Source organism: Rhagoletis zephyria, unplaced genomic scaffold (genome assembly GCF_001687245.7).
Source record: "Rhagoletis zephyria isolate East Lansing unplaced genomic scaffold, Rhagoletis_zephyria_1.1 Rzeph_scaffold_10317, whole genome shotgun sequence".
Classification (NCBI taxonomy): domain Eukaryota; kingdom Metazoa; phylum Arthropoda; class Insecta; order Diptera; family Tephritidae; genus Rhagoletis; species Rhagoletis zephyria.
Genome location: NW_016167395.1, coordinates 2,364 through 13,322, shown reverse-complemented (window position 1 = coordinate 13,322; position 10,959 = coordinate 2,364). Strand labels below are relative to the sequence as shown.

General features: G+C 33.6%; 1 protein-coding gene across 1 annotated transcript; it reads right to left on the bottom strand.

The window, feature by feature from the left end:
• Positions 1-7,527: 7,527 nt before the first annotated feature.
• Positions 7,528-8,335, bottom strand: LOC108376372 (uncharacterized). The gene is made up of 2 exons (XM_017632574.1): positions 7,832-8,335; positions 7,528-7,614 (listed from the first exon to the last, which is right to left on the bottom strand). Exons 1-2 carry the CDS (start codon positions 8,333-8,335, stop codon positions 7,576-7,578), a joined length of 543 nt encoding a protein of 180 aa, XP_017488063.1. The 3' UTR covers positions 7,528-7,575.
• Positions 8,336-10,959: the final 2,624 nt, after the last annotated feature.

The following is a 10,959-nucleotide window of genomic DNA, read 5'->3' as shown; positions in this document are numbered from 1 at the left end:
GAATAAAGTTTCATTGAATCTGAAAAAGGTTTCATTTAATTTGAAAAAGGTTTCGCTTTGTTTGAAAATGGTTTCATTTAATTTGAAAAAAGTTTCATTTAAACTAAAAATGCTATAAAAAACCTAAATTATAATAAAATTATCGAAACGTGAACACTTGTGTATGTCACTGTATGTTGTATATCGTTAGCAAGCAGTGTGCATACTAGGAATGCCAAAATATAAAGAAAATTGTGATTCCGGGTTTTCGGGATATTTTTTAAGTTAACAGTAACCACGCCCACTTCCCATATAACGGTAATATCCTGAAATACGAAAACTGCGATATTTTAGTAACTACGGAAGATAATTCACTCAAAATTGATATTTACAATAATTTTTAGACGAAAAATGAGAATATTATAAATATTTTTGGAAACTGGGCTTAGCCACGCCCACTTATGGTTACATGTGTATATCTTGGCAACCGCCGCACCGATTTCTTCCAAACTTGGCACAGTTGTTGGTCTTTGTACATCATATCAAACAGCCGAAAATTTTTAAAATCGGACAATAACCACGCTTACATCCCATATAACGGTAATTTAGAGAAAAACAAAATCTTCGATAAATGAGTAAATATTGAAGCTAATTTATTCAAAATTGATGCTAGCAACAATTCTTTACCAAGAAATACGGTTATGGTAAAGTTTTGGAAAATGGGCGTGGTACCGCCCACTTATGATCACATATATGTATATCGGTAACCGTTCTACCAATTTGTACCAAACTCGGTATTTTTATTGTTCTTGCCACATAAAAGCAAAACGTTGAAAATCATTGAAATCGGACTAAAATTACGGCAGCTTTTCATATAACGGTAAATTTCAGAAATGCTTGAAACTGCAATATTTCGAAATTTAAATACGCTAATTTACTCAAAATTGATACACCCCGTCTTACCTTCTAGCGGTAGCTTTCGGAAAGGTGAAAAAACATATATTTAATACTTGCGCCGGGTATTTAATATTCGGCTCCGCCCGAACTTAGACTTTCTTACTTGTTGTTTTTATTTTTACCTTTGCCTTTATCCTTTCCTTTATCTATGTACGAACTCTCCTTTACTTTCATTCTTGTATTGGTCTTTTTCTAAGTGTTATTCTTTAACCTTTTATTAGCAAATTTTTGTTAAATTCATACCATGTGCATACACACAAGAAGCACTTGTTTCAGCCCCAACCATTTCCGTTGCATCATTTCCGTGTGCAATTTCCTTTGAATTTGCCAACTTACTCCCAACCAACCAACCGCCGCTAAAGAAGTTTCACTTCAAAAATATTCGCACGAATTGATAAACTCCTCCTTTTTTGAAGTCGGTCAAAACTTGCAAAATCTCGCGTCCCTATTATATTTTCGCGAGTGTATATATACATATGTTAACTGTGCTACAAATTTTGTGATGATACGAGGCAATATTCATTTTAATTTTAAGTTGTTATAAAAAGGACTTTATAACTTGAAATTGGTAATTTGTTCAACCAACATAATAAGGGCTATTTACAGCCGCAAAGACAATATCGAATTTTGTGTTTCTCTTTAGGTATTTTTAAATGAAGATTTTTTGGGATCGAAAAGATTTATTTAGCTTTATAATCTTATTTTGAAGATTTTTTTTTAATTAAGATTTTTAGGAGGCTTTCCCTGGCAACACTGTACGCATGCAACTATAAATTGCTGTTGGTTGATCGTTGTTCCTATGCTTTGGTATTTCGTTTCCCTCTATTCGCTTCACTGCATTTCACTCGACGACTCTTCGTTCGAATTGGTGACATGGATTTCTGTGTGTGTGTTAGCGACGGAGCCTTCTATGAAATACATACATACATATATGTATCTTTGCTTGCATTTTTGTTGAATTGATTCGAAAACGGACAAAATGATTGCACCTACACCGATGCACTGGGAACTTTTCGCCTTTGAACCAGCAATTCTGACTCTGACTGGGTGCGAATGCCATTGAGAGAGAGTCCATGCCATATGAAGTCATGCGGCCGTTCACCTACTGTTTAAGTTCTTTATTTATTTAAGTGAATATGTACCCTGTAGTGAAACCGCAAACTAGTCAGGAAAAATACTAGTTTACAACTAGAATTTACTGACAGAAACCGAACTAGTTCGAAAATAACCAGACTTGTACCAAGTACAAAACGACTTATTCAAACCCTGTGTTATTTGACTTCGACAGTTTAATAGAATAAAGTACATAAAATAATATAACTTTTATTTGGGTATATTGTAAACCATTAAATTGAGTACGTATTCAATTATACCACACCTGTTAAATAATGATTAATACTCATATTGATAATTAATTACATTGTGTTTTTTTATAACCATTTAATGATTAAATAAAAAAAATGTTGATTAATTCTTTAGTTTTAATTACATCATAATTTTGTTATTTTTGATCATTTTCAATAAAGTTCGACTTTTTTTTAAATACACCATATATTTATTTGCTTAACTTCTATTATCAATCAACAAGCCAAACTACAGACAAAATTTAAAAATATTTAACAACTGCTTGAGTTTTTTATTTATTTTATTCTTATCCAAATCTCAAATTTTAAACATTAATTATTACTCTTATAAATTTTTAAAAAGAATAGACTGAAATGTGCAAAGTTAATGAGTATAATTTATTTGAATGAAAACTTTTATTTTTATTTTAGTTCACTCGAAAATTAACCGAAGTATTCATTTTATTTTTAACTTAATCAAAAGTTTTTTATTGTATATTCATGAATTCATATTATTTTTTTAACCCCCAAAGTAATGGTTTTGGTCCATAATTGGGCTAGTGTTTTTCTGTCTATTTTGAACTAGTATGAGACTGGTATATTTCTTACAGAAATCTGCTGATAATTAACATCTCGTAGGACATCCCCATGTTAAAAATACCAGTTGGTGGCATGCAAAAAATGGATAGTTGACTGACTAGTTGGGCATGTGGTTCATACTAGGTGCGAAGTAGTTCACAACTAGTACGTTTGACTACAGGGTACATACATACATACATATATATGTATTTAGAAGTGCATCACCGTTTATGTGCGCAAGAATTAGCGTTTCGCTTTTCTGTAGTTGCTTCTTTAATTTCATAACACTTCGGATTTGTTCAAGTGAGAGCCATTTCTTATAGGCGTGTGATCTACAAGTCCTCGCAGGACTAAGTATGCACTCACATACATACATATATATGTACATATGCATGCAATTGCATCTGTTCCCATGTGTGCACATTTGTTTGAACAGCAAATAATAAGTTTACATAGATGTCAATGCCAGTAAATATATACATATACATAGCTATTACATACGTATGTACATAATTAAGAAGCGCACATGGAATATGTGGCATTTGTGCGCATCTGCTTGTTATTTGAACTGGCAATGTGAATGTCCTTTTCGTAGGACAATTTGATAGGCAAGTAAATTATTTTCCTTATAGATAATGTTACGAAATTCTTTTTTGTTGTAGTATCTCCAACATTTGTTAGGACAATGTCGGTTACTGTCTTGTTGATGTGTAGTTCGCTGACGTTAAGTACATACATATGTACATACATGCCTGCATATACGAGTAGTACGTTTTCTCCCGTGTGACTACTATTTTTTAATAGCTACTTTATTTAAACTATATCTTTAAAATTGTTTCCTGTTAACCCGGTCAAGTAAAATATTCAAGTTTGCAATAATTCGTATACAAATTTTATTATTCCAACAGATAAGACAAAAAGTGTAGATTGTGCAATTATGAATCTGTGAAAGCCATTTCGACTTTTTTGTTCCTAAGAGCCACCATTTCTGAGATATAACGGTTCAAAAAATTGTGTATTCTCATTATATGAACAATTTCCGCTCTACCAGTGTTACCACCCACATATATTTTTTCCCCTACCAAAATACGTACCAAAAAGCTTTTGAGAGGGGTAAAAAGATTTTTTGCAGAAATAACAACTGTTTTTTATCATTTAATATTTTTTAATAAAAAAAATTACCTAAACATAAATTAACTTCATTAAATTAACGTTTGATAAAAATAATTTAAAAATTAAAGCTTCAAATCACGCAAACTAAGAGGAACAGTAAATATTGGCGCAGAGAATTTTTCACAATTTCGATATGCAAAATTTTTTATTTTAATTTTTCCCGCTAATTTTTATAAACATTTGGTTCATACTAGAACAAAAAATATTATTTCTAAACTCTGTTCAAAACTCAGGAAAATTTAATAAATTTTCATGTCAATTTTAAATCTTTAATAATATTTTTTGAGCTTTTTTGAGTAAGCAGTTTTGTAGTTTTACTTTTTTCCGCGACTATTTTTTTCATTCCCACCAATTTTGTGGGAATTACTTAGAAAAAATTCCCTGAAAATTTGAGCCATTAATATTAAGTGCAAAGAATTCCCGCTTAAAATGCACGTAAATTTTGATTTTTTTCACAATTTACAGCTCAAAGGCATTTTATGGTATATTTTAGGTAGTGTGGAATTTTTATGAATTATTGAGCTAGATTTCAGAAATTGTTGATCAACTTCAAAGCCTTTCAAGAAATCTTTGTGCTAGCTATTTGGTGTTCCAAGACTTTCTTGTAGGAAATTGAATTTAACTCTCGAAAATTTCATAAACAAATTGGGTTTAGCAACTCGTACTACCTCGCTGGCTGGAGTTAGGGTTACGCCGCAATGGACACTTTTGTAGAGCATTCAATTCTTAAGAAACCCTATAAGTGAGCAAGGTTATATCTACCATAAAATGCCTCTGAGCTGTGACTCTACCTGTGGATGTGTGTGCTTGGAGGTTTTTCTCACGTGGTTTCCCAGGAGGGCTACTGCGCGACTTATTACCAATGGAAGTGAAGATTAAAGGTACGTTCCTTCAGGTGTAATTTATTTATTATTTCTTTTATTAACCCTCTTCAAAATATCTCTGGCATTTCAGGGTACTATTTTATTTATATATAAGGAAAATTTGAAAGTTAGGGGGGGGGGGGCGGCTCGAGCACCCCCTGCCCCTANTACGCCCATGTCCACTTAACTCATTCAATGCATACATACGTTGAATTGGGGTTATTTTTTTAACAGCTGGTAGTACGAAAAATTCAGTCTGTATGGGAGGTGCCACGGGTGATTTCACCATTTTTCCATGGGTATATCGTCACTGAAATGGAAAAAGTCGTGCCTAATAGTTTTTTTTCATAAAACGATGTGGGAGTTGTAATTCGATGAAATGATGAATTTCAAATCTATCAAAAAGTTAATATTGATTTTTTTTTAGTTACGACTGTTTGTATTTCAGCGACGATGTTGGTTACGTATTTTTGCATTTCAGGTGACGATATGTAGTATTTAGGGCTGTGCGATTAATTGATTACTCAAATCATAAAGTAAATAACTCCGTTATTCGATTAATTAGAAATTATGATTACACAAAAGTAATCAAGATTTTTGATTAACCAAAAAAAAAACTATATGAGTAATTTGCTTTATGATTAATCAACCATTCGAGTAAAATGAGTAATCAACATTTCAACTCTTTACATATGTATAAAGTAGTTAAAGTTCCTTGATACTTTGAAATCAACGTTTTTGTTTTCAAAAATTAAAACGAAATTTTTTTTTTGCATATACAGAATGTAACAAAGAAAATAAGCATTTTCCAAAGCAAACTCTTTTAACGAGCAAAATTATTATTTTTTTTTACTCGAGAAGTTGATTAACCGAATAATTGATTAACCAACTTGCTCGAGTAATCGAATAATCGCACAGCCCTAGTAGTATTGATTTCATATATCCCCATACCAAGTTCCAATATCTACTCTACCACAAATACTCCCAGAGGTACGCAGTATGAAAAATTCCATTTGTATGAGAGGTGCCACGCCCCTTCGTCTAAGCTATCCTATCTTTCAAGTCGGGCTAAATGGTACCTCTGCAAAATGTTATGATGATCGGCTGAGAAATTAAAGCGTGCCAAACAAAGACAAAAAAAAAACTCATATTCGGATTTATAATATTAGTAAGGATTATCCAGTACTGACAACCAGAGGGTTCCGAGTTTAATTTTTACAGAGCTGGATCGTCGGTGTCCATTCGAATGACATGGCCAATACAGCGGAGCCGCTGTAATTAAATTCGCTGCACGATGTCTATGACGTTGTAAAGGTCACACAGCTCATCATTCCATCGTCTGTGGTACTCGCCGTCACCAGCGCGTAAAGGTCCGTAAATCTTCCGTAAATCTTCCGCAGAATCTTTCTCTCGAATACTCCAGGAGCCGCTATAACTATGTACATGTATACGGATATTTACAAATATATATGAGTAGCATTAACGAAGGTATAGAAACCGGACGTGACAGTGTAGTTGCTTTGTGGCGGAAACAAATGCCAGTACGCAAAATGCCCCCATCTCAAAAGGTATGTTTACCAAGCCCTAACCGCCAAAAAGATGTGCATATGTATGTGACATCTTTTTAAAAATTTTATTATTGATGCAGAAATGCATCTAGACGCTCTATGAACATTTCTGCATCAAAACCAAAAATTTTCAAAAAAAATATCGCTTAACTCCTTTTGGTGGTTATGGCCTGATATATATAAATACATACATATCGTTACCTTAATTCGCAAAGGCCCTAACCAACACTTTTTTCGAAACTGCGTTATTCACAGATTTTTATTCCTTAGTTAAGACATACATATAACGGTTTACAGTTTTCAAACAATTTCTGTCAGATTTTTGTTCAAAAGTGGTTAATAAGTTTTCTTAAATCAAAAATTGTATTTCACGACCCTGCTTAATGTACATATGTATATAAATATTCACATACATACATATTTAGATACACACATACATACCTATGCAGTGGGTATACATTTCAATAATGTGGGTGAATAGAGGGATGTAGCAAACAATGCAGCCATCGCAGGAAACGAAAAAATAAAACGAAAATAAAATGCAGAATTCGAATTGCATCGAAAAAGTGAACAAAACCAAAGTTCTCGCAACTTGTTTGCCATAGGAATAGCAAAAATTGCATATATACATACATATATGTATGTACATAGTTGGAAGGGATGGAAGCGATACATACATACAAGTAGCAAAATAATCCAAAAATATAGAGGGTAGTTGCATTAGTGGTGCATTTTCGCATGAACACAATAATTGAAATTGGATAGACCAAATGAATGGAGAAAGTAAAGTGATGGAGAATGCAAAAACTTGTCTACAGAATATTAGACCACAGAGACGAAAGGTTCAAAACTAGCAAAAAATAAAATTGAAAATCCATCACAACTCATTTGTTTAGGTCGACGAAACTGAAAGACATGTACTTCATAAATACATATGTACATAGGTATATACATATGTAAGTAATCTAAAGCTATAAAAATAATTAAAAACTGTGAACACGTACTTATGTATATGCAGCTATGTATGTACATACAGAAAAATAACACTAAGTAACAATTAAAAAAATTTCTCAGTCCTTGGGATGTAATTGTTATTTCCTAGTCTGTTATGCCTTAAAAGTATGGAAACCACCTAATATTCCTCGGAAACTTTGCTTTTGTGACCAGGACAATGTGATTCATTAAAATATGCTAAAATTATGAGAAAAACGTGTTTGAGTCTTTCACTACAGAGAAAATCATACAGAACAGCACATATAAATCAAAACTAAATTTTATTAAAACTTCAGAAAACCAAAAACATAAAAGTAAATCAGAAGCGGGTGGTTTTTCGACATTTGCGTTTAAACTGCGAGTCACTTCCTCTAATCAATCCCCAAATGTAATCTCCCATCATGTTCTCATTGTATTGTCCTTGGTATCGCCGCTCAAATTCCATTATATCCTGATGGAAGCGCTCGCCTTGCTCCTCTGAATATGCTCCCATGTTCTCCTTGAATTTGTCAAGATGTGCATCCAGAATATGGAGTTTGAGAGACATCCTGCAGCCCATTTTGCCGTAGTTCTCCACCAGACTTTCGACCAGCTCCACGTAGTTTGCGGCTTTGTGATTGCCTAGGAATCCCTGTACCACTGACATAAAACTCATCCAAGCAGCTTTCTCAACACGAGTGAGCTTCTTGGGGAATTCCTCAGACTCGAAGATTTTCTTTATTTGTGGTCCAACGAAGATACCGGCTGTAACTTTCGCCTCAGAGAGCTTAGGGAACAAGTCTTGTAGGTACTTGAACGCTGAAGAATTTTTGTCGAGAGCTTTGACGAATTGCTTTATAAGACCCAGTTTGATGTGGAGTGGTGGCATCAGCGCTGCCATGGTCACAAAAGCAAAGTTATCTTGCGACAATAGCCGTTTTCTATACTTTTGGGACCTAACTGACTAGGAAATAACAATTACAACCCAAGGACAAAAACCTTGTTACATAGTGTAATGCAAACCTGCGAAATGTTCAAATTTTTTTTAAAATTCATGAATCGGGTTTATTCGCATACAATTCACAAATCGAATTTTGCAAGAAACCACAAGCTGTTGGGAAAAAAATTTTAATTGGCATAACGCTACAACCTGACACCAATACCACCGGTAGCTTTAACTTCAACAACCACATTAACTCCACTATTTCAGTGCAAACTACATATCTATAGATGCATATACATACACATACATATATGTATATAAAAAGATGTTTCTAAACAGCTATCGAGCTACTCAAACAAAGATGACACCAATGTACACCTATTAAAATGCCCTCTCGGAAAATCAACTAATTTAAAAATATTTTAATATGTATCTACCTTTTCACTAGCCACAAGTTGTGGAAATGTTTTCTTCTTGTCTTGTAAGAAACTGACTTTATTTATACGGCGATGTACCAAGGAGCAAGTCAATTGTCCGACTCTGTATTTGATTTTAACTAAATAAGTGCTTATCATAACTATACAACACCCACTTATCAGCTAGTAAGGTGCTACTTTGAAAATATTATTATTGTACAAAACCGAAGAAGAAAGAAAATACATATAACGGCCGAGCTCCAATACTATTGAAAATGTATGTATGTATGCAAATATATGTCGGTGTTGTGCATTTTCCACCATGTAAAACAATTTCGAACATATGTATATGTATGTATAAATACATACTGGAGGTATACGCCGCCGAGCCACGCCACCGTCGCCACCGTTTTTTGTCATTCCTCACGCGCCGCCGCCGATTGTACGAAAATATCAGCGCGGCGGCGGCGGCGTTCGGCGCCTAAGGAATTTTGTACAAAATTTTCATGATGTATGTACATTGAAATACATCGTTTGAAAGACCTAAATACTACTCGTTTAAAAACACAATTTTACGAAATTAAATTTTTTTTTTAAAGGAGTTTTTTTTTTGCATAATTTGGGCCACTAGACAAGAATATGATCTCCTTTATTTTTCCAAAAAGAGCGTAACTCAGAAAAAACATAGGTAACATATTTTTTAGATCGAACGCATTTATTACAGTTAAATTAGGGTCGAATACTGGTAATCTAACGATTTTTTCCGCAGTAGACAATTGTTTTCAATACTACAACAATACTACTTTTTTTATACACCTACTACAACAACAAGAAAGTTATAGCACATCAAAAACTTTAACGCCAATATCACATAAAGCAGTTTTAATAGAAGCGACCTCTTTGCATCTAACTCCGCAATTATTGGAGATAAAACTAAGACAAGTTAATTTTTCTATGTATTTTTTTAAATATTTTAAACAAACACATTTTTTTGCTAATATTTACATTCGTAAGTTATTTTATTCTGGAGTCCCACATACGTATACAAGTACTAGGTGGCTGTGTGAAAATTACGTTAGCATTCCTAAGGGGTGGTCAAACCCCAGGAAAGTTTTGCTCCCTCGCATCGCAATGTTTTCTCACAGGGTTATGGTAAACATTAGTATTATTTTTCATTACATTCGGTTCTCCTTAGAAAAATATGGCGCTTCATATTTTAGTGGAAATGTTAACCATTTATAAATCATTTTTTTCAACAGTGGGTCAAAAAGGCCCGTTCTGGTTCGAGTTGATGNAAGGGGTGGTCAAACCCCAGGAAAGTTTTGCTCCCTCGCATCGCAATGTTTTCTCACAGGGTTATGGTAAACATTAGTATTATTTTTCATTACATTCGGTTCTCCTTAGAAAAATATGGCGCTTCATATTTTAGTGGAAATGTTAACCATTTATAAATCATTTTTTTCAACAGTGGGTCAAAAAGGCCCGTTCTGGTTCGAGTTGATGGGTTAAACTTTTGGAAAAAAAGTAGACCAACCTTGTTTTCAATATGTAATCCGCAAAAAATCGTAAGAACTCCGTAATTTAACATAAAGGTTGATAAGATTATTTCAAAAATCTATTGAGAGCGACATAAATTACCCCAATAACTAAACTTTTAAATTTTTTTGATTTCTTTACATTTAAATAGCATATACGGATCTGTAGAGAACATAGAGATCCGTGTGATTATGTATATGTCCGCCCATCAATCAGCGCCAGACACTCAACATTTTAATTCAAGTAGGAAGTAACAATATTTAAATTTAAAACTAATTCAATAATGAAATAATTAGAATTATAATAACAGAATAATTGGCATGGCGAATGCCTAACGCTGACGAGTTGAAATGATAAGATTAGTAGCCTCATGGCTCTTTGAAATCTATCTTATGAGCAGTAGGGCCGGCGTCGCCGCCGCTGCCGAATATTTTTGAAGTTGACCACGCCGCCACCGCAAAGCCTGTCGGCGTAAACCTCTAATACATACCTCGTATGGTAGAAAATGCGTGACAGCGTCAAAAAAAATGCCACTCTAAACTTTAACTTTATTATATTGTAATTTAATGGGCTATAAAGCTGCACACCCAACTATTTTTTTAAAAACGCAGAAAAGAAAGTGTGAAATTT